This window comes from Squalius cephalus (assembly GCF_949319135.1).
Source record: "Squalius cephalus genome assembly, chromosome: 23".
In the NCBI taxonomy this organism is placed as follows: Eukaryota; Metazoa; Chordata; class Actinopteri; order Cypriniformes; family Leuciscidae; genus Squalius; species Squalius cephalus.
This window is the reverse complement of record NC_137144.1, coordinates 17,114,363-17,139,147: the sequence shown is the minus strand read 5'-3', so window position 1 is coordinate 17,139,147 and position 24,785 is coordinate 17,114,363. Positions and strand designations below refer to the sequence as shown.

Here is a 24,785-nt window from a genome sequence, read left to right as displayed (position 1 = left end):
TTTACTCTATTTGTGCTGTATCTAGCAAATGTCTCACTCCATCTCATTGGCTCTATGTGTGAACTTTGACCATGACCTTCTGATTACCCCCAATGCTCTTGACTCGACCATCAGCCACTGGTGTCTAGACAGGCTTTTTAATTTCCTCTTTAATGGTATCTTCTTGAAAAGAAGGGTAATACTACCTGTCTGAAAATAGTAATTTAGCTAAATGAATGAAATGTGATTTACAGGTACCACCAGCAATACACATCCTCTTATGGATATTAACCACACTTCTTTACTATAGTGTTGAAAAGTATTACAGCATGGCTATACATTAATTAAGAACCATGTACTTAATGTGCATAGGCTATTCAATTTTTTTTTTTACTTCGTACCTTTAACATGCTTTATTAAATTCTGAACTTGGCTGTCCTAACTTTGAGGACAAATACTAAATCCCTCCTCATAACTCAACACTAATTCATAAACTAATCTGGAGGAGGATGACAAACTATGCACTGTTATCTGTTGTAAAAAGGCCCTATTGTAATCCTCTGACTTCACGTTATGTGAGATGACTAGAGTGCCACCTACTGGGAGATTCATCCTACTACATGTATAACAATAACTGGGCAATTCGTTACCGCTTTTTTTTTCACTGTGGCCCTTTTGTTTCAGGATCATGAATCATTTTCAGTAAAAATTCCCTTGGGCCTTCATTGAAAGAATTAAGACTAGTTACACTAGCAGTGAGGTACTGTCATGAATAATATCGCTCCTAGCTATTAGAAAACCAGACGGAAAATCCGCCCCAATATGACGTGGTGTCTGCTCAGCTCAAAAATGACCTGCACTGGGAGTTTAAAGTCATCAAGATATGACAGTTATGAGCTGCTTACTACACAGTAATATACGCTTCCCCTCAATTTGATGGCATATGGAAAAACAGGTTGGGTCTGGTTTTGTATTGTGGGGACAAATGTCCACACACACATCAGTAAAACGTGAAATCAGCTTCATTCTGCAGACCAGACAATAGTCCCCACAAGTATCAGGCTTAATAAACAATAAATAATGGCAAAATATAAAAAGGTTCAGTGAGGGCTGCTTAATTAGTGAATAGAAAATATTATCTCAAATTTACATGGAAAGTTTACAACATATCAGTGATGTTTATATCTCGAGTGCTTATTGATATAATGTTTACATCACAAATGCTTTTCCCCCCTTCATTTTAACCTTTTTTTTTTTACATACAGACATCACTGGTATCACGGACTGGCCTTCGTTTGACTTCACTTCCCATAACTCCTCTCGCGCGCTCTTCCGGTTTGCTGTCATTGCTGTGCGCTGCTCGCGTGACCTCGAGACATAAACATTACTACACGACGCTCGCTTCCCACTACTAGTAGTACTGTATTTTGCTCTAATGAGCACTTATGTAGTTTAGTCTTTGCACTCAAAGTAAAGCTTTAGTGATGTTTGCTTGTGCGGTTACGCAGCGGTTACGTCACGGTCTGTGTGTGGGCTCAGTGCAGAGATGTTCAACACTCTTCACCAGAGCTTGGATCTCTCATGCTCTCCGAAGCTTTTCAGATGCTCCTTCAACCACGAAAGACTTGAATAAACCTATAAAGCAATGGGAATTATTAGTTAGTCCTTTCACAAAGGTCAGGTGTCATTTAGGCTGCAATATATCCATAAAACCACTGGATCCACATACTTTTCCTGAATCTGATCGGGTATTTATTACTGTGCACGTGACAGATGCGAATCAAACTCTTAATGTGGACAGATTTCATGTTCATTATGATGATCAAAGCAATGAACTTAAGATTTTGGACGATGAGATGGATAGCAATGTCACTGTTGAACTGACAGCACCTATTAAATGTGGTAAGGATCTGTATTCCGGCTTGTAAAGAAAATAATAAGGCATGTATATTTTTTTTGTATTATATTAATATATTGTTGCTTATTCGTTTAATTGATGTTAAAATGTAATTAAGTTGGCTTGAGAGAGCCAACTTACTGATATTGTACTTAAACTTATTAAGTTGGCTTGAGAGAGCCAACTTACTGAAATCCTATTTAAACTTATTATTATTATTAATCTTCTGTTAAAAACTGTTGACTCAAACTCGTCCTAGAGCTTTAACTCTACATACTCCAAACTCGGCTCAGACACTCAAACTGATCTGAAGTTAGTTGCTATATCTTTTCAGACTGATCGGACTTACGGTTTTCCTAAAAATGACGATCAAAACTCGGAAAAACTCCCATTGACTTACATTAGGGAGTTCTAAAAAATTCAAATTTAGATTCAAACTGACCAACCGACGAAAATTCAAATCAAAATACCTTGAAGACTAAACCAAACTGCCGTTCTATATACTATATGAGCCATTGAGACTCATTTAAACTAATGCACTCTAAACTCATACACTTATAAAGTAATTAACTTATAAACTCATGAATTCATAGACTTATGAACTCTAAAACTCATAAATTAATAAACTCTGAACTCTTAAACTCATTTAAATTTATAAACTCTAAACTCATTTAAACTTATAAACTAAACTCAAAAACTTGTACACTTATAAACTCATCCATTTATACACTTATAAACTCTACACTCATAAACTCTGTGTGTGTGTGTGTACACACACACACACACACACACACACTCTAAACTCATTTAAACTTATAAACTCAAAACTCAAAAACTCGTAAACTACTTTAAACTTCAAACCACTTTAAACTTATTAAGTTTAAAGCTCCCAGCTCCCAAGCAACTCCATAGCAACCAAACTTGAGTACCCTAGCAACCGTTTTGCAAGACCTATATCTCTGCATCAGAACATCGTATAGAGATGAGGTTTGGCTCTTTTGACTCATGCTAGCAAACAGCACTTCCAACATGCTACACATGCTAGCAGTGAATAGCTACATGCTAATAGCGATTAGTTAAGTGCTAAATCATACCAAGATCATGCTAAGAACTCTATAAAAACTCCATAGTAACCATCTGTGACAACTACCAACCACCTAGCAACACCATAGCAACCACCCAGAACACCCTAGCAACCAGCTAGCAACACCCTAGCAACCACCCAGAATACCCTAGCAACACCATAACAACCACCAAAACACCCTAGCAACCACCTAGCAACATCATAGCAACCACCCAGAACACCCTAGCAACCGCCTAGCAACACCATAGCAACCACCCAGAACACCCTAGCAACTGCCTAGCAACCACCCAGAATACCCTAGCAACCGCCTAGCAACACCATAGTAACCACCCAGAACACCCTAGCAACCGCCTAGCAACCACCCAGAACACCCTAGCAACCGCCTAGCAACACCATAGCAACCACCCAGAACACCCTAGCAACTGCCTAGCAACCACCCAGAATACCCTAGCAACCGCCTAGCAACACCATAGTAACCACCCAGAACACCCTAGCAACCGCCTAGCAACCACCCAGAACACCCTAGCAACTGCCTAGCAACCACCCAGAATACCCTAGCAACCGCCTAGCAACCCCCCAGAATACCTTAGCAACCGCCTAGCAACACCATAGCAACCACCCAGAACACCCTAGCAACCGCCTAGCAACCACCCAGAATACCCTAGCAACCACCTAGCAACCACCCAGAATACCTTAGCAACACCATAGCAACCACCCAGAACACCCTAGCAACCGCCTAACAACACCCTAGCAACCGCCTAGCAACCGCCTAGCAACACCATAGCAACCACCCAGAACACCCTAGCAACCGCCTAGCAACCACCCAAAACACCCTAGCAACCGCCTAGCAACACCATAGCAACCACCCAGAACACCCTAGCAACTGCCTAGCAACCACCCAGAATACCCTAGCAACCGCCTAGCAACCCCCCAGAATACCTTAGCAACCGCCTAGCAACACCATAGCAACCACCCAGAACACCCTAGCAACTGCCTAGCAACCACCCAGAATACCCTAGCAACAACCTAGCAACCACCCAGAATACCTTAGCAACCACCTAGCAACACCATAGCAACTACCCAGAACACCCTAGCAACCGCCTAACAAGACCCTAGCAACCGCCTAGCAACACCTTAACAACCACCCAGAACACCCTAGCAACACCATAGCAACCACCCAGAATACCCTAGCAACCACCTAGCAACCGTCTTGCAACCACCCAGAATACCTTAGCAACCGCCTAGCAACACCATAGCAACCACCCAGAACACCCTAGCAACCACCTAACAACACCCTAGCAACCGCCTAGCAACCAACCAGAACACCCTAGCAATCGCCTAGCAACCACCCAGAACACCCTAGCAACCGCCTAGCAAAAAACGTTCTGGTCCAAACTTTCTCAAGCCAACTTAAAGTTTGTCTCGACGAACTTTTGCATCTAGTTATTATTATTATTCTTCTGTTAAAAACTGTTGACTCAAACTCGTCCTAGAGCTTTAACACTACATACTCCAAACTCGGCTCAGACACTCAAACTGATCTGAAGTTAGTTGCTATATCTTTTTAGACTGATCGGACTTACGGTTTTCCTAAAAATGCCGATCAAAACTCGGAAAAACTCCCATTGACTTACATTGGGGAGTTCTAAAAAATTCAAATTTACATTCAAACTCACCAACCGACGAAAATTCAAATCTAAACACCTTGAAGACTAAACCAAACTGCCGTTCTATATACTATATTAGCCAATGAGACTAATTTAAACTAATAAACTCTAAACTCATACACTTATAAACTAATTAACTTATAAACTCATGAATTCATAGACTTATTAACTCTTTAACTCATAAATTAATAAACTCTGAACTCTTAAACTCTTAAACTCATTTAAACTTATAAACTCTAAACTCATTAAAACTTATAAACTCTAAACTCATTTAAAACTTATAAACTCTAAACTCAAAAACTCTAACACTTATAAACTCATCAATTTATACACTTATAAACTCTAAACTCATAAGCTCTGAGTGTGTGTGTGTGTGTGTGTGTGTGTGTGTGTGTGTGAACACACACACACACACACACACACACTAAACTCATTTAAACTTAAACTCTAAACTCATTTAAACTTGTAAACTCAAAACTCGTAAACTACTTTAAACTTCAAACCACTTTAAACTTCTTAAGTTTAAAGCTTCAAGCTCCCAAGCAACTCCATAGCAACCAAACTTGAGTACCCTAGCAACCGTTTTGCAAGACCTATATCTCAGTATCAGAACATCGTATAGAGATGAGGTTTGGCTCTTTTGACTCATGCTAGCAAACAGCACTTCCAACATGCTACACATGCTAGCAGTGAATAGCTACATGCTAATATCATTTAGTTAAGTGCTAAATCATACCAAGATCATGCTAAGGACTCTATAAAAACTCCATAGTAACCATCTGTGACAACTACCAACCACCTAGCAACACCATAGCAACCGCCCAGAACACCCTAGCAACTGCCTAGCAACCGCCCAGAATACCTTAGCAACCGCCTAGCAACATCATAGCAACCACCCAGAACACCCTAGCAACCGCCTAGCAACACCATAGCAACCACCCAGAACACCCTAGCAACCGCCTAGCAACCACCCAGAATACCCTAGCAACCACCTAGAAACACCATAGCAACCCCCCAGAACACCCTAGCAACCGCCTAGCAACCACCCAGAATACCTTAGCAACAGCATAGCAACCACTCAGAACACCCTAGCAACTGCCTAGCAACCACCCAGAATACCTTAGCAACCGCCTAGCAACACCATAGCAACCACCCAGAACACCCTAGCAACCGCCTAGCAACCACCCAAAACACCCTAGCAACCACTTAGCAACCACCCAGAATACCCTAGCAACCGTCTAGCAACAGCATAGCAACCACCCAGAACACCCTAGCAACCGCCTAGCAACCACCCAGAATACCCTAGCAACCGCCTAGCAACACCCTAGCAACCACCCAGAACACCCTAGCAACCGCCTAGCAACACCATAGCAACCACTAAAACACCCTAGCAACCGCCTAGCAACTACCCAGAACACCCTAGCAACCACCCAGAACACCCTAGCAACCACCCAAAATACCATAGCAACCGCCTAGCAACCACCCAGAACACCCTAGCAACCGCCTAGCAACCGCCTAGCAACCACCCAGAATACCCTAGCAACCGCCTAGCAACACCATAGCAACCACCCAGAACACCCTAGCAACCGCCTAGCAACATCCTAGCAACCACCCAAAATACCTTAGCAACCGCCTATCAACACCATAGCAACCACCCAGAACACCCTAGCAACCACCTAGCAACCACCCAAAATACCTTAGCAACCACCCAGAACACCCTAGCAACCGCCTAGCAACCACCCAAAATACCCTAGCAACCGCTTAGCAACACCCTAGCAACCACCCAGAACACCCTAGCAACCGCCTAGCAACACCCTAGCAACCACCCAAAATACCCTAGCAACCGCTTAGCAACACCCTAGCAACCACCCAGAACACCCTAGAAACCGCCTAGCAACCACCCAAAATACCTTAGCATCTGCCTAGCAACACCATAGCAACCACCCAGAACACATTCTAGCAACCACCTAGCAACCACCCAAAATACCTTAGCAACCATCTAGCAACACAATAGCAACCACCCAGAACACCCTAGCAACCGCCTAGCAACCACCGAGAACACCTTAGCAACCCACTAGAAAACCCCCAACAACTTTTTAACTTTAAACTACCTAATTTAAACTTTAAACTACTTTAAACTTCAAACTAATTTAAACTTTAAACTAATTTAAACTTCAAACTAATTTAAACTTTAAGCTAATTTAAACTTCAAACTAATTTAAACTTTAAACTACTTTAAACTTCAAACTAATTTAAACTTTAAACTACTTTAAACTTTAAACTAATTTAAACTTTAAACTACTTTAAACTTCAAACTAATTTAAACTTTAAACTACTTTAAACTTTAAACTAATTTAAACTCCAAACTATTTTAAACTTCTTTAAACTTTCTGGTCCGGCTTTCTCAAGCCAACTTAAAGTTTGTCTCGACGAACTTTTTAATCTAGTTATAATTAATGTTATTTATTTTAATTTATTAAGTTATGTTAATATTAATGGTTTTACTATGTAGACGGTATTTACAGCAAACAAGTTTTATTCAAATTTAATCATGTAAATTAATTGAAATGCATGTGAATCATTCTAGTCTCTGTCCATCCCTCCAGATCTCCACATCAAGACTAAAGACCAAGGCAACGTGAAGATCCAGAATATGGAGAGTGACCTCTGCCACGTGCTCACAGAGAGAGGACACTGTGTCCTAAAATCTGTAAAGGTAATACATAAGCTTTTCTCAAAATTCAAAATCTGGGGTCTGGGGCCTCAAAGGAGTACTAGGGGGTCCGTGGAAAAGTTTAGAGAAGAAAAGGGTTAACTAAGTGAATAAATCAATTAATTAAAAATAAAAATTCATGAAATTAAATCAAATTGGATTTAAATCAATAGATAAATAATACATCTAAGAGTACATTACTATAGAGAGTGACATACAAGAAACTAAATATTTATTTAATCAAAAATACAGAAAAAAAAACAGTAATATTGTAAAACATTACAATTTAAAAAACTGCTTTCTATTTTAATATACACTACCAATAAAAAGTTTGGGGTCTGTAAAGGTTCATTTTTTTTATCAACAAGGACACAACATCATTTAAACACACAACTTCAAATGTGACCGCTAAGACATTTATATTTTTAGATAAAAATATATTTCAAATAAATGCTGTTCTTTTGAACTTTCTATTCCGCAAAGAATCCTGCAAAAAATGTATCACTGTTTCCACAAAAGCAACCAAAACTGTTTTATTAATAATTGAGCAGCATATTAGATTGATTTCTGAAGGATCATGTGACACTGAAGACTGGAGTAATGATGCTGAAAATACAGCTTTATCATCACAGGAATAAATTACATTTTAAAATATATTCAAATACTGTTTTACTGTATTTTTGATCAAATAAATGCAGCCTTGTTGGACATCAGAGACTTATTTCAAAAATATTGAAAAAAAAAACTTCTTTTTTTTCAAACTTTTGACGTATATTGAGTATACTTCCCTTGTAAATTTTATGAAGCGAGTCCCTTGCGTCACAATGATCAGATTTGGGTGGTCTGAGATCTAAAAGATTGAAACCCCCTGAGTTAATGTGTCATAAAGGCCTAAACATATCTTATTTATTGAGATAATAAGGATCTGTTTAATTCCTGTGATTTTGTTTAGGGTCATGAGGTTCAAGTTCAGTCCACAGGAGGAAATGTCACTGGACTCAAGACTTTACATGGGAATGTAGATATCCGCACATCTGGGGACAGTGTAAGTAGTTTTGATACATAAAACTGCATAGGCTACATTCTGAAATTGTTATTAAGTCATTGTTTTTGTTCTCCAGAATATCGCCATTAAGAAAATTCAGGGAACCACGATGAACCTCTCCACAGAACACGGGGATCTGAAAGCGAAGGCGATCTATGGCGAATCCACCTCAATGTCAACATCCTCCGGGAACATCCAGATTGGCCACGTACACGGTGAGGGAAATGGACGATAACGGTTCGTTTTAAACACCTGATGTGCAGTTAGGACATGTATCATTGTTGTTTTACAGGTGAAGCTCTTGTGCGCAGTGAAACAGGAAACATCATGATTGGTAAGTGATAGTCTGAATTGACAGTAGGTCATTAGTCACTAGTTTAGTGCACTAAAGATGTCCTTCCTGCGCGTCCCAGACAGCTCAAGTGGTGTCCTGAAGGTGTTTACTGCTGCTGGAAACATTGATGCGTACGTGGGTCAAGACGGAAGTGCAGAACTTCACACTCAACAAGGTACTAATAATGGACATCAAATACTCAAGACAAGCCTAGTATGAACAAATCTGCTTACCTGCCTACTTTCTTTTTATCCATTTATCCATTCATTTAAATGTCATGTGGTACGACTCACCTATTTATGGTGGGAACTTTTATTTGTCATTGGTCCAGGTGCTGTGAGTGTGCGTGTGCCCTCCATCATGAAAACAGCAGTGCGGTTGTGTGGAACCTCTGTTAGCATTAGCTCAGAGATAGAATGTCAAGAGACTGAACGTACTTCAGCTAATGGGAAGACGACAGTCACGGGTGAGTAAAAGCCAGATTCACTTCATGTCTTTTAACTGCTTGAAACATACTTATTTGTTCAGTTGTATGGGATTCAATACCCATACAAAGTATTGTGATCACGGATCAAAAAATAATAAGAAATCAAAAATTAAAAGTGCATTTAAAAAAAAAAAGAACAAGCATGAATCAAAACTTTAAACACATTAAAAATGATAGTGCACAAATCTTAAACTTATTTTAATGTGTTCTTAAAACACTTTTTCCTCGGTTTTATTAATCTTTTCAGCTCATATTTTACTCTTTTGTACGCTTGTGCTGTTTTTCTCTTCCCTCTTCTTTTCACATTCTGCGCTTGCTATTCCAAATGTTGCAGTTCGAGTTTCATGTAAATGAGGGCTGGCTTAAGCGTTACCATTGGTCAGTCCACAGCTCGTCCTCTAGCCAATCAATCAAAGAGGGGAGTTGACACCACTGCAATGCACTCATGCTACAGTCTATGGGCTAATGGCTACTGATGCTCACTCGTAACGGGAATTATATTTTGATCAATGACCACATTGTTTGCTATTCTGATCATTTTGCATCCTTTTTTCAGTTTGTGCACTATATTTTTACATGTGTTTTTAAATTTTTTATTCACAGCACACTTATTTTTTGATCTGTGACAACACTTTCAGCGTGAATTTAATCCCATACATACCATTTGCAAGTCTAGATCTTATTCTGAAACACAGACATGGCAATTTGACTATTTAAACCACACTGATCTACATATTCTATGCATTCATTACATCCTATGTATTCCTTTTAGCTCATTTGAATGGTGACACGTATGAAGAACGATGGATCAAAGCCACAGCTGAAAAAGGTGCTGTGAACCTGAGAAACCAGAGCTGGTTTGAGACTCTCAGACTTGGGGCTCAGAGTTAAAACCTGCACAGAAGCACCTGGGACCAAATAACCCACTTCAGTGAAGGTTTATGGATCTTGTGTAAATCTGTCCAAAAAGACTCTACAAAGTTGAGCGATACAACTGTCTTGATATAAGAGTGGTGAATGCATCTAAATGACATGTTTGAAACAGGATGCATGTCATTTTATGGGTGGGGTTGTGGGTACGTCCTGCCTCCAAGAATAGAGTATGCAACCAAAGATGGCAGCATATAATGGTGTATTTTCTACATTTTAAAAGTGGTGGTACTCATGTTTTACACAAATTGCAAAACATCCTGTTATGGTATACCAGATTAGATGTTAGTACCTACATGATTAAAACAACTTTCCAAAATAAAGAAATAAACCATTAAATTTCAAGTGTTTATTAATTATTCATTGTCACATGATCCTTCAGAAATCGTTCTAATATGAAGATTTGCTGCTCAAGAAACATTTCTTATTATTATCAATGTTGAAAACAGCTGAGCTGCTTAATATTTTTGTAGAAACTGATTCTTATATATTTTAGGATTCTTTGATGAATAGAAAGTACAAAAGACCAGCATTTATTTTAAACGCTAATCTTTTATAATATTATAAATGACTGTTACTTTTGATAAATTTAATACATCCTAGCCAAATAAATAAAATACAAATTTCTATCAACAACAACAACAAAAAAACTTTTTTAGTATTGTATGCTCAAAAAACATATATTTTAAAGTTATTCTATGATGATATAAAGACACATTTATGTGTAAGAATTGTACTTGATATTTGCAAAATGAAAACTGAGGAGAACTGTTAACAAATTCCTGCCTTTTCCTCACGGTTACACCCTTCAATGGTCAATCTTGTAGAAAACAGTGCTTGTTCAACAAATGTTGAACCTATGCAGTTTGTGTTGATCATATTCATGAGTGAAGTTCTGAGGCAGACGGTTTGCAGTGGAGCTGGTTACTGTCAAAGGCAGCATTCACTGGAAGTAGTGCAGGTACATTTGTTTTATACAACTACACTTCAACCTGGAGACAAAAACAAATATTGAGAGAATACAATTACTCGAGTTGAATTAAATTAAAGCAACACCAAGGAACTTTTCCTCTGCGGTCGCCCTACAAGTTGGAAGTAATAATTTGTCGTAAATAATTTAGCCTACCGCATCCTACTGGCGCACGCGCACGCGCACGCGCACGCTCGCTGTTTATCCAGCACCGGCTTTGGAATCAACGCTTGCCGTAAAGCAAGTCAAATTTGTAGTTTTCTTATGTCTCATTAGAACTACAGAAACGCGACCCGATCTGGCAATCTTACATAGCGTGGACATACCAGATAAAGGACCAACGCGGTGGCATAAGTGCCTTTCATGCACTTGATGAACCACTGAAACGATTTTGGAAACATTATTTGAAGGTAAAAAATCCTTCTTAGTGTTGCTTAATTGCCAAATATGCTCATTAACATACTCATTAACAGTGCTGGGTAGTAAGTGATTACATCAGATTCCAAAAAAGTACTTTTATTATGTTTTAAAACACCAGTCTGGAAAACCATGATGTAATATAATACTTAATGCACTTCATGCTGTTGATGATAAAGAATGGAATACATTTTCTACCACAGTAATCTACCCATCACTGCTCACTAACATGTGTATCAATGTGTGTTGGTTGTTGTGTAAATCCTTAAGCAAAAAATCTTTTCGAGAATATTTTGAATCAGCTTTTTGCTTAGTTTGCTCTTTAATAAAGCCTAATGTACTGCTATACAATAAACTGCAATAAAATAAATAACCAATTAACATTAATATACAGTTTTGAGATGTCTGTAATTTGCTGTACGTTGATATTGTGTAAACATGCTTTTGGTTATATAGGTGTTACCCTGACTGGCAGCAGAGCATGAGTTTAGGGGGTTGAAGGTGGCGAATCCTGGGAGGTTCGGGCCAGTGGAGGTCGTGATCCATTGCTGATACTGTGACACGCGGGTGTACACTCCAGGTTCATTGGGCTGACCACAGTCGTGACCCCTACTGATGATACCAGACTGAACCCACACGGAACACTGCTGACTCACCATTGGACCACCAGAATCCCCCTACAACAGAAAAAGAGAGGGGTAGTATGCTTTTCAGTTACATTTTTTGTTTGTGGCACTATTTACCATTAAACAGTGAATATAAAAAGTCTGATATACTCCTATACAAACTGTAATAAAAATCTAAGTATGCTTCAACTAAGTATAAGTTCACACATCTACGCAGGTAGTTATTGAGTAGAGTCAGCATGATTTTAAAATTTGTAAATTTATCCTATAGCTCTTTCTGTGAATGATCATCCATGCAATATGTTTTGACCTCACACTCAGAAAAACAGTGCAAAAGCTGTCACTGGGGCAGTGCCTTTTCAAAAGGTACCACCCATGCTTCGGAATAAGGAGGTTAACGATTAATTGGTCGTTAATTTAAACAATAGACATCCCATGTTCAAAATGCATGCAAACAATAGGAATTAGGCTCACCCGATGAATTTTGTGACTATTTTGAATGTCTTTGATTTGCACTGCAAATGTTCTTCCTGTTGTTTTTTTATTTTATTGAATTCTGCACAACCCTCATGAGTGCACATGCAGATACGTAGTAATAATCGGAGTGGTTGTTGTACCTGGCAGGTGTCTTTGCCTCCCTGCAGTAAACCAGCACACATCATGTTGTCTGTAATGATGCCGGCACCCAGCAGATCATTACACTGAGAATTAATTATCACTGGAACCAAAGTCTCCTGCAGAGTCCCGGGATAAAACAAATTCACTGGACACACGACAAAACACAATCATCAGTCTGTGACGTTAGTAGAAGGTGTGTGTGTGTGTGTGTGTGTGTGTGTGTGTGTGTGTGTGTGTGTGTGTGTGTGTGTGTGTGTGTGTGTGTGTGTGTGTGTGTGTGTGTATGTGTGTGTGTACTATATGTGTGTGACCTCCAGATGCAGTTTGTCCCCAGCCTGTGATCCAGCAGTTGGTGCCGGAAGGGAAAATGCTGTCCTCCGCTGCTAGACACACCGGTCTGATATAGTTCGTAAAGTTGACTGAAGAGGACAGATGCAGGAGGGCGATGTCATTGTTGTAGGTGTCACTGCTATAGTCAGGATGTATGACAAGCGTACTGACATTTCTGCTGATTTCATGAGCATGAACTCCCTGCTGTGTCATCCTTCCCAAGTACACAAGCAGGCTGGATGTGTTGACACCACTGAATATACAGACCACGAGGAAAACAACGATATTACAAGAACAACATGTATAACATCATTTAAAATCTGTGTAAATATGTGTATGTGATTCTAACCCAGCGAAACAGTGAGCAGCCGAGAGCACCCATTCACTGCTGATGAGGGAACCTCCGCAAAAGTGACCTTTATATTTGGGGCTGTGAAGACTAACCTGCCATGGCCACGCCCCCTCATGCGCATCATCTCCACCCACAATACGGGTTTTTAAAGGGCGACGTCCACAAACTGAGAGAAAAAGAGAATAGTGACATAGTAGAATGAGTTTCTTTTTAATAATCATGCAGTTTCAGATTGTTATGTCATTCTTTCTAGACATCTAGAGGGGCTCTTACCGTTCAAATGAGAAAGACAACCTGCAACAAAAAAAGTGCTACAGATAAAAGCAAGTATATAATATATATAATATATACAGTTCTAAAATGAATTTAGATTTTACCTTTGACGCATGTGAGCAGGGCCATACAGGTTAACGTCTGCATCGTCACTTAAGGGTGTTTTCACATAAAATTCATTTTAAAAGAACCAAACCCAGACTCTCTCTTCACTGGCAGGATGGATGTCTATGGTAGTTTTGTCATGTCATTCCTTTAGTAATGTCCACCACCCCTTCTTATCACTAATTTGCCTGATCATTTGCATGTTTCTTCTCTCTTTTCGTCTTCCTCACTTCCACAGACCTAGTTTTACAGCAAATCCATGAATATGTGTACTTTTCATTTATCATGCGGATTTTACTGCATGTTTGACAATAAACTGCATCAGCCTGTGTAGTTTAAATAAAAGTTGAGGCTTAAATGCAAATCTTTGCCAAGACAAAAATAAATGAAATTAGTTCTGTCTGTGGAATTACTATTATTAAAAAGTTTGGATTCCAGTATGCAAGAAACAATACAACATACAAGAATAAATCCAATGCAAGAAGACAAAATTCATTGACTAACTAAACTGTGGTTACATTTTAAGTAAATGCTTTTTAAATTGTACTTTTGTATGTTTTCAAGACAAAAAACTACAGTAAATCTATGTTGTTGGCACACTTTTCATTATTTCAGCATTTTTATAGCATATCTAACCTTATTTTTTAACTAAATGAACAGAAGCATCCTGTTATGTTGCAATATTTTATTGTATAGTAAACCCTGGTTTTAATCACAATACAAATACTATACTACACAATACTTTAGCATTAAGAATAGTGTCTAAAGTTCAACAGATAGCATTTAATCTTAATAAGACATAATAGAATGCAAATACTTGGAATAAAAGGCAACTAATATTTAGTGAACTGTGCATATTATTGTTTTCCTGTTTTATTTTTATTTTGTGATTCGACATGAAAATAAACGTATTATAAACGTATAAATTAATGTATTAATTTACTGACTGACATGGAAGAGAAGAGATTGTTGATTAATGTCGTTATTTTTATTACACACAAAAAGTATTCTTGTCGCTTCATAACATTAAGGTTGAACTACTGTAGTACATGGACTATTTTAACGGTGACTTTACTACCTTTCTGGGCCTTGAAAGTTGCAATGACGTTTTTGCCTATGGAGGGACAGAAACCTCTCAGATTTCATCAAAAATATCTGTTCCGATGATGATGAGGGTGAGTAATTAATGACAGAAGTTTCATTTTTGGGTGAACTTACTTTCAGTGTGTGAAATCAAATGTGGCATGGTAGGCTACCGTCCTCATTTTATATATGAATTACCATTCTCGCGCCAAAAACGTAGTTAATACTGATTCTCAACCTTTTTGTTGCTACCCTGACAGTATTTTGTAGTTTCTAAAGAAACAAGAAAAAACACACCTTTTGGAAGAGATTTCTTATCAAATGCATAAATGTTATATACTATCTAAATATTTTCCACAACACAGTAAGTGTTGACTCGACTGGTAATGTCTGTCGTGTCCTCATCCTGCCATATCTCGTCGAGTTGTAGTAATTAACCCAGACAGTAGGGGGCGTCATCGTGACTGTGTTTCCAGAGTTGGACTCGGCGCTGCAGTTTCAGAGCGGCCTGTCTGAGATGAGAAAGGTACTAATCTCAACACTATAGGATTATCTCTGCTCAAATCTATGAAATTAAATCTTCAATATCTCCTATCTGTCCATCGATATTATGCACTGCATTTATGTTGCCGTCTCGGAAGGGAAATGGCACATTGAATCACCTGGAGATGTTCTTGCAGTAGAGCATGCTGATGGACCGCAGATGTGGACAGCTGCACAGGAGGAAAGAAGGAGTGCGGTCAGTCAGGAGAGGACAGCCGCTCACGTCCAGCTCCCTCAGGAAGTGACCAGCCCTGGTTAGATACTTCACTGCTGTATCTGTCATCTGATGCAGCAAAATATAGTTTCAGCTATTATGTGATATTTACCTTTACCATAGGCCTATATAGCAGTGTCCAATGATCTGAGTGCGCTAGTGAAAATACTTTTTTTGCATTTTCTAATTCAGGGGTTTTCAAACTGGGGTCCGGGGACCCTCAGGGAGCTACAAGGGTTATACACGAAAATATCTAGCTTTCTTTAAAATTTTAGAAAAAGTGTCCCTCACACGAGGATGATCATATTAAAGGGTCAGTGGCATCTAAAAGTTTGAAAAGCCTGTTCTCTTTGAATGCATTTTTATTACAAATCATATTATCAGCATAACAATTTGAGTAAAGTTGAATTTCAAGCATTTGATTATTTGATTAATGACCTTGAAATATGTCTAATCCTAAAATGTAATACTTTTTTAACATATTTTATATGTTCTGGTTTGAATTTTATAGCTCCTCCCCCTCAACTACGTTCAACATTCCACATTTTGGCTGCGTCTCATGGGATAGTAAAGTGTCCATTGCATGCGCACAATCTCGCCGGAAGTTGTACTGTTTTATGAGTACTGTGAATTCAGACATTCTACTCTTGTCACATACATACGCCTACTATATAAGTGTGCAATTTCGGATGCAGTCTTCGTTTTTCGGTTAATTAAGTGCATCATCCGGGTATTTTAAGTGTACTTTTCCTTTGTTTTCCTGTGAACACACTAATCGCACTATTTATACTACAAAATGGCATAGAATAGTGCATAAGTACTCAAACTGGGACGCACTTTTTGTTCATCTGTTAACAGTTTAATGTTTCCTGACTAACTACTTTGTGCACTTATTATTCTTTCAAGATTACTGATTTAAAGTAGTACTTTAGGGCATCCAGCTATTCTGACTGTCGCAATGGTCCTGCAGAAGAAGAAAAGGGCTTTGATCGCACGATCAGACAGACACACACAGTGACACACATCCAAAAGCTCCAGACGAGGACATTGTCGGCAAAACATCTGCACAGAGACAAAATAATGTCACATTAACTTTTCCATAAACAGTAATCAGATTGTAAATTCATGGCAAGCCTTACATTTAGTGATAAAAAATGTAAGCCAAACCTTTATTCCATTATCTGTAATAAAAACACACTCGTTTGCGGTCAGTTTTCTCAGACTGTGATTGGCCCCCAGAGCTACCAGTCCCTGTGAAAGACACATCTTTAATATAATAACAGTTTTGACTACAGCTGTAAAAGGATTATCTACTAAGTGTACTTTGTCATGTATTTTGCAGCCGGTGATGTCCAGAGAGACCAGAGAAGCACATTTGTCCAGACACTCAAAGCCGTTATCTGTCAGGTTCTCACAGAAACACACGGCCAGGTGGGTCAGATTGCTACATCTGGAAATGAATTTTACATTCATACAGTCACTGTATAAGAAGGATTTTAAAAAGAGTGCGCTGTCTGTAAGTGTTAACTGTTTTCACCTCTGAGTTATTCTCTTCAGGGACAGGTCAGTAACTTTTGGGCAGTAAGAAAGATCAAGCTCTCGCAGTTCAACAGCAGATGGTCCTTCAGTGATGTAATAGATTCCCATATCAGTCACCCTAGATCGGGTAAAAAACACACAACATAAATTGAATGCATTTTAATAGAATCTGAAATGCATGTCAAGAATGTAAGCAAATATTAAAGATTGGGGGAGCCAATGTAAAAGTTTAAGAATCAATCCTGAATGGAAAGGCCATTTTTTGTTGTCTCACACCACAGAAAAAAACGTAGTGTCTATTTACACTAAGAGCAAATATCCCGCCTTGTTGGCAGAAGCTATTTACACTTACTCCGCACACTAACGTCTGGTTGGGCCAGACAAAATTACGGAAGACTTTGGATTGCCAACTTAGCAATTGTGTAGGGGTACAGTTTTGAAGCAAATCAACCCGTGTTCGAATCCACCTTTTGTCAAACTCTCTCTACTCCCTTTTCCTATTACATATCAGAAAAGCATTTATTTTCAATGAAAATGAAGAAAATATTCAAAAAGTGAAAATAAAGTGTCTAACATGTGTTTAATAATAGTGTTTATCAGTTAGGGTTAGGTGTAGGGAGGGCATTATTGTCCCAATAAGGCGGCATCAATTTAAAAGTTTTAACAAATATAATAATTTACACTGTTATTATTGCATACCGTTTAATGTACAACAATGCTGAGTTGCTGTATAACATCTTACTACTATTTACACTTATTGCAAAGAAAATACTGCTATTTTTAGATAGTGTAAATAGAATTTAGTGCTATTTTCACTTAGTGTAAATAGCCACTGCCGAAAGAAGAAACACTGTGTTTGCATTGTTCTATATATTAACGTCAGTGCAACTTCTCTCACTTGATGCAGCCTGAGATATTTAGGTTGCACAGTTTTGTCAGACTTCCTAAAGACTTCAAGCTGGCATCAGTCATGCGAGGACAGTCGGACACGTGGACCTCAGTGAGTTTCTGAGAGCTCCGGCACAGGGCCTTCAAGCTGCTGTCTGTCATTCGCTCATTACCTGAAACGCAGAACACACAGTTTCTGTTTTACTAATCTAGCCTTTCTAGCCATGCCACATTATTTGAGCGCACAAATACAAACCTTCTATTTGGATCTTGGTGAGGCTGATCACTTCCGCTATGGTTTTGAATGCCACATCAGATAGAAACGGCGAGTCCAAGAGGGAAATCTCAGTCAGCACATGACATTTAGACACTAAGACCTTGCAACAAAGAAAAACAACAATCACCAATTCAAACTTAGTGTCTAATAGGTGTTGTCATATTTTATGTGCATATAACACACACTGTACCTGCACACAGGTGTCAGTGAGGGTGGGCAGGTCATCTAACACAATCTGTTGAAGTGAACTGCAAGCCTCAGCGACATATGTAAATCCATCCACAGATATCTGTAGAGTAGGGGTAAAAATAACTTTTCTAACATTTATATAATGCAATTAATTTGATCTTTATTCTGATTTATTCCTATAAGCAGCAAAAAGTACCATGATAGCTACCACTTGGACACAGAAGTAGGCTACTACACTTCAAAAGTTATCACAATATATGTTTTTACATTGATTTTATGCAATTTTTAACTTTTATTTCTAAGTTATACAATTTTCAAAAAAGTCAGTTTAATGTAATTTAAGTTGAAATCACTACATTGTATATAAATACTATGTTTAATTGGACATGTACCATGGTATTCTTTGAGGTACAACATAAATATCATGGATAAATCACTAATAAAAGTACCACGGTAATACTGATTCTGTCCATTATTGCGAATTATTGTGACTATGTAAGAACAGTAACATGCCGCATCAAAATTATGGTATGCGCTAATAATTTTTTTATGAGACATACTCTGACGGAAATAATAAATATAACAGAAATAGCCGACAAATTATACAGTTCAGTGGATTCTTGCTTCTTATGCAAAAAAAACAAACAAATTCTTCTGTCCAATAAAGTTGCTGATTTTTTTGACAATTCATAATTATTAACCAGTAAACTATAAACGTTTAATGACAGTATTTTACCCAATTCTTTCACTTTGAAGAAATAGTTACCCACTTTTTTTGTGGGGAATTGGAGTGTTTTGGATGGACTTTTCTAATTTTGTAAAAAAAAATTAGCCCAAAACTATTAGTCTATTTTTAAATAGATCCATTTCATATTAAATTTATTATTTTATTACTATTCCTTGCATAACTGCACATTTTACATTCATAAATGTACATTTTCAAAGAAAATGCCTTCTTTAAATTCAAAAATTACCTGTAAGACTCATTAATGGTGTAATACTTACAATTTAACACACTTTAGTTCATTTTAGAATTTCATGTAGGCCTATTGTAACTTTTTTGGAATATTTTGTTTATTGCCTTTTTGTCCTTAAAATTCTGTATTTTTGTTAACAAAATGGGACAACACTACAATAAGGTTTCATTAGTTAACTACTTTAGTTAACAAGAACTAAGAATAAACACTTCTACAGAATGTATTAATCTTAATGTTCATTTTAACATTTATTAATAGATTATTCAAATCAAAATTTGTATTTGTTAATGTTAGTTAATGCACTGTGAACGAACAACTATTTTTAATGAACTAACATTAACAATGATAAATAAATACAGTAATAAATGTATTGTTCATTGTTAGCTCATGTTTATCAATACATTAACTAATGCTAACAAATGAGACCTTATTGTAAAGTGTTACCAAAAACAATAATGCTATCAAATGACACCTTATTGTAAAGTGTTACAGTTGCTACGATAAACGCATTGTTGTGATGTTTGCACTGTTTTGGCAGCAGAGCAGTGAAACGCAAGAAAGCTTTCTCTGTGAACCGCCTGTAAATATGAACTAATATTACTAGTGTGCATTTCCTATAGGCTATGTGTCAACTCTAACCTGAGAACAACCGGAGAGGTCTAGATGACTGAGTCTGTGACAGCCTTTCCCTGTGGTCAGATACTGCAGGCCTTTATCAGAGAAACCCATGCAGTGTGCCAGATTCAGAGACCGCAGCATCACACAGCATCTTTTAAACAACAGTCAGTGCCAGAACTATACAAATACAGTTATTTCTGTCATTCTAGTTGTGTAATGAGAAACATAAGAAGTTTGTACCTTGAGAGGACTCTTATAGTGCCATTAGTAATATGAGTAAAGGCCAGATTAAGATAGAGGAGAGAGTGACATCCCTCTAAAATCATCTTCATATTTTCATCCTGTCGAGAACAAAAAAAGGTGTTAGATTGATAAGCAGCAGCAAAACCTATAATCACAACGTGTTTGTTTTCTACTTGCATTAACATTTTGGCATTCGCTCAGATTGAGTTCTTGAAGATTTCGGCATTGACCTTTGAAAATAAAACACATGCAAGATCCTTATATCATTGATCAAACTGAAAATGTGTGTAATTTTAGAGTGATTAAAGTAGTTTTACTGATGCGTCTGAAGCTCGAGCCCTGCACCATTGTGCAACCGCACAAGTTCACAGAGATCACATAGACACGATGTGCCCGCAGTTTTCTCTCCACAGTCTGATCTGTGATCCAGCTGCCCTCAGGGGAGAAATCAATCTGTGGAAACACATTTTACAGATTATACTGGATATATATCCTTGTGAAAAAGAAGTGCACTTTAGCATACTTTTAAAAAGAGTATGCTTATTGCAGAAATAATATGTTTTACAAGAATTTACTTTAAGTTGAAACTGAATGTAATGTTTCCGGTCACTTAATTGAATGTTATTTAAAATTAAATGAAAATTGTATATCTTGGCCCTCTAGCGGTTAAGAAACCAAACTGCATGCATGTTGCGGAAGAACATTGTTTTGGTTGTGCTTCGGCTCTGTGTGACGCAGTGCGAATGAATATGGTTCTTTCTCATAACTAAAAAAGAGAGATTTTCCTACTGCTCATAAAACATACGCTTAATATTAGCAGTTTAGATGGAAAGGAGCTTACTAACACATTCACTGTAAGTCCTTGAAAATAAATTCCAGCAGTACAACAGCCCATAGTGAAATGGTCCTTCAAAATATACAATAAACTCTGTTAAAGAGCTACATATGGCGATTTATCTGTTAAAAAAATACCGTACTCACCTGTTGAGTAAATTAAACTGCATCTCTCAATGTTTTTACAACATTTCAAATCCATTAGTTCTTGCCATCTCAGAAAGCCGAGCAAAGCCAAGAATGTTGATTCTTGATTTATTATGAGCTCTGTAAGCGCTTTTATTTTTTAAACGGGCGATTCCCCGCGGGTTCGAGATTTAGCTGCTCCCTGACGACCTTTCTCTAGCTAACTTATGCCACTCCCACACCATACCTTTAATCCACATTACACACTACAAAGTAGCCGGAACAACTTCTCTTTATTTACAGATAGCCTGTGTGAAGACACGCACGAGTGAGTGACGTATGCATGCAATTTTTCTTTGAAAACCATACTGTCTGAAATATAAACACTTATAATATGCCTGAATCAAGACTAAAACACATTTTGACTCATTATTTAAATTTAGTTAATTTTTAACAAAATGTTTTACAAGCCTTCCATTAAATATGCTTGGTTACAGCCGAATGACAAGCATTTATGGTAAACTAAAATATACTTAAATGTATTTCTTATTTAAACTTGTATGTATGTTTAAATATATTTCTAATTACACATTTGTAATGATGAAGTTGCATAATTTGAACCCTACATGTAGGGCTGTCAAACGATTAATCGCGATTAATCGCATCCAAAATAAAAGTTTGTGTTTACATAATTTATGTCTGTGTACGGAGTATAATAATTTTTTATATATAAATACACACACATGCATATATATATTTAAGAAAATGTGTTATTTATATATCAAATATTTATATATAATATATATTATATATAATATAAATATATATACACAGTATATACATGCAAATATTTCTTAAATATATACATGCATGTGTGTGTATTTATATATAGAAAATAATTATATACCGTACACAGACATAAATTATGTAAACACAAACTTTTATTTTGGATGCGATTAATCGTTTGACAGCCCTATTTAAAATATAATAACTTGCTTTAGTATGTTAGTCAACACATCAAAATAAGTGTATTTCGTTAAAGCATGAACAAAATATTATTAAAACATGATGACGTAAAATGTACTTTAAAGTAAAACTTTAATTTGACATTACAAAGTGCACTTTTTAAAAATATGTCAAGAAACATGTAGTAACAAGCACTATAAGAGTACATTCAATACTGCTAAGTGCACTTGTTTTCCACAAGGATAGTTGAATTAAAGTGTTTAAGTGAGCTGCACTGACCTCAGTCCACAGTGAGCTGATTTGAGTGATCGCTTTCCAAGAATGACACACCTGAGCGCATTTCAGGAGGTCACGCACGCCTAGACATTGGAAGATCTGCACCAAATAGTTGATTAAAATCACAGTTGACTTGAAGCCAGTTATATAATGGTAACGTCACAGAGGTTAAGTGATACCTTAAGAGACAGCTTGTTAGGCAGCAGTGATAGTCTGTCCTGTCCATTGCCCTGTGATATCTCTGAATTCAGACTTTCTTGTATCTCCCTCTCTAGCCTCTGAACATACAGACATGCATAATACCTAAACATCTCAATTAAATGCATTTGTGTTACACACATTTTAACTTGAAAAACTACCTTAAAATATTCCTTCGTTCTTTTAGCTTCATGCACAACACGACGCCAAGTTATAATGATGTTTCTGCAGTGAACAGACTCCTGTGCTTTCTGTAGTTTCCTCACAGCATCTGGATAACATAGGTAATGCCTTCATGTTACAATATTAATAGAGAACAAAATGGTGGATTTCCTAAATATTCCAACTTTGAATGTAATCTGATGTAATATATAGGCAGTACCATTCTGCCTGTGTTTGCGAAAGCAAACCCACGCTGTCCACTTGATGAAAGCCTGTTTTATCCTTCTCTGTGTGAGATACAACTTAGCCTCTTCCATTCTCTCAAGGACCCTGGCAGCGTTCATTTTCTTCTTCGAAATATAACTCTTCCAACCCCTTTAACATGAGAAGTCAGACATTAGCCTAGCTGATACCGGCCCGGTGTTTTTTTCTACATGAAGAACCTTTAACATTCCACTGCACAAAAGTTATTTGAGTGGAAAAGGGTTTATTAGATTTTTAAAAAGTTCTTCACACTGAGAACTTAAGAACTGATCAATGAAAAGGTATTTGGGCACCAAAAAATGGCAAAACCCCCTTTTGGAACAATTACGAGTGGATCCAAAGCAGGTTTTGTTTGCTGTTGTGGCTCTTTTACAGTACAGTTTTGACACTCACATGAAACACATTCTGGTCATCTTGGTTCGATAACACGAGAACGCTTTCTCCAACGAATGTGACAGAAACTGTGATAAAAAATGAGTTTTAGCAGATGGAGGTTTGATAGCTCAACCCTATTCACTCTGAATAAAGAATACATTATATCAGATTTACCTGGCTGTCTTCTGAATCTCCAAAAATATCATACACAATGCTTCCTGCCAGTGAGAAGATTTGTTTGTCTTTGTCAATAAATGTGTGCCTAAAGAATTCAGAAACAATTTACATTTTAGGGCTATTATTAGTATTATTTACTGTATTATACGGTTTAAAGCTTATAAACTTGATTTTACATCATCATTTATACTCTAATGTCACAAATTATACACAAGCCCACATACCAGCAAAGCTCGAAATCCTGATCCTCTAGAATTGATAGGATCTTCTCTTCTATAAAGTGCAAAGGATCTTCGGGGCATGAGACACATAACCCAGCAAGCAAAGCCTAGTTTAAATGCAAAATAAATATAATAAATAGCATTAATAATCCTTTAAACTAATAATATATATATATATATAAAAACATTATTAATAACATTTACATGTTATAAACAAATGAATTGGATTGTGTTCAATTACACTATTTCCTTGGCTGGCTCATTCATTAACTAGATCATTAAATCACCTTGTAAATCTGAGGAAGTGAATGTTTAATGAAGTAGTCTCTCAATATTGGATCTGAATCTTGCCAAGAAGTCATCATAAAATCGATCGCAGTTGAAGAAGTAGTTTAATAATTTCCTGCAGTTAGTGCAACAATAACCTGACACACCTGTAGCTTCTGTCAATATTTACATTCATGTTGCTTGGTGACCTGAGCAAGTGGTTGGTCAGATGAAAAAATCCACAGAGTATGTAATAGCAAAAATACCTAGTTCGTAGTTTTCATATATTATCCACAAAACAAAGTCCAGACTTTACATTCATTGAAAGGCTTTGGGATGTGCTGGAGTAGATTTTATAGAAGTGCTTGACTCTTGCATTATCAATACAATATCTTAAACCAAAAATTGATGCCTCTCGATGGAAAAAACATCAAAGAGGTGCATACATTTTTGGTCAAGATCTTGTATTGACAATGCAAGAGTCCAGCACTCTGTAAAGTCTCCTCCAGCACATCCCAAAG

At 37.3% G+C, this 24,785-nt stretch overlaps 3 protein-coding genes across 3 annotated transcripts; 1 reads left to right on the top strand and 2 right to left on the bottom strand.

The window, feature by feature from the left end:
• The first annotated feature begins 1,305 nt into the window (after positions 1-1,305).
• fam185a (family with sequence similarity 185 member A) lies at positions 1,306-10,479 on the top strand. Its single transcript, XM_079859217.1, has 8 exons — positions 1,306-1,881; positions 7,234-7,343; positions 8,293-8,385; positions 8,462-8,600; positions 8,678-8,719; positions 8,799-8,894; positions 9,051-9,185; positions 9,979-10,479. The coding sequence occupies exons 1-8, from the start codon at positions 1,464-1,466 to the stop codon at positions 10,095-10,097; spliced, it is 1,152 nt and encodes a 383-aa protein (XP_079715343.1). The 5' UTR covers positions 1,306-1,463; the 3' UTR covers positions 10,098-10,479.
• A 470-nt stretch (positions 10,480-10,949) lies between these two features.
• LOC307151652 (tryptase) lies at positions 10,950-13,869 on the bottom strand (the record flags this gene model as incomplete). The annotated part of the gene is made up of 7 exons (XM_079859767.1): positions 10,950-11,128; positions 11,987-12,200; positions 12,767-12,912; positions 13,079-13,350; positions 13,447-13,615; positions 13,723-13,743; positions 13,827-13,869. The coding sequence occupies 7 exons, from the start codon at positions 13,867-13,869 to the stop codon at positions 11,124-11,126; spliced, it is 870 nt and encodes a 289-aa protein (XP_079715893.1). The 3' UTR covers positions 10,950-11,123.
• Positions 13,870-15,306: 1,437 nt separating this feature from the next.
• On the bottom strand, positions 15,307-24,359 carry fbxl13 (F-box and leucine-rich repeat protein 13; the record flags this gene model as incomplete). Its single annotated transcript, XM_079859152.1, is given in 22 exon segments — positions 15,307-15,422; positions 15,573-15,736; positions 16,595-16,729; positions 16,835-16,918; positions 16,991-17,117; positions 17,205-17,324; positions 18,105-18,267; positions 18,351-18,471; positions 18,562-18,660; positions 20,177-20,306; positions 20,396-20,496; positions 20,582-20,641; positions 20,643-20,698; positions 20,701-20,851; positions 22,604-22,699; positions 22,780-22,878; positions 22,960-23,069; positions 23,181-23,335; positions 23,618-23,685; positions 23,774-23,861; positions 24,001-24,104; positions 24,285-24,359. Coding segments are annotated over 22 exon segments (2,385 nt in total). The 3' UTR covers positions 15,307-15,343.
• Positions 24,360-24,785: the final 426 nt, after the last annotated feature.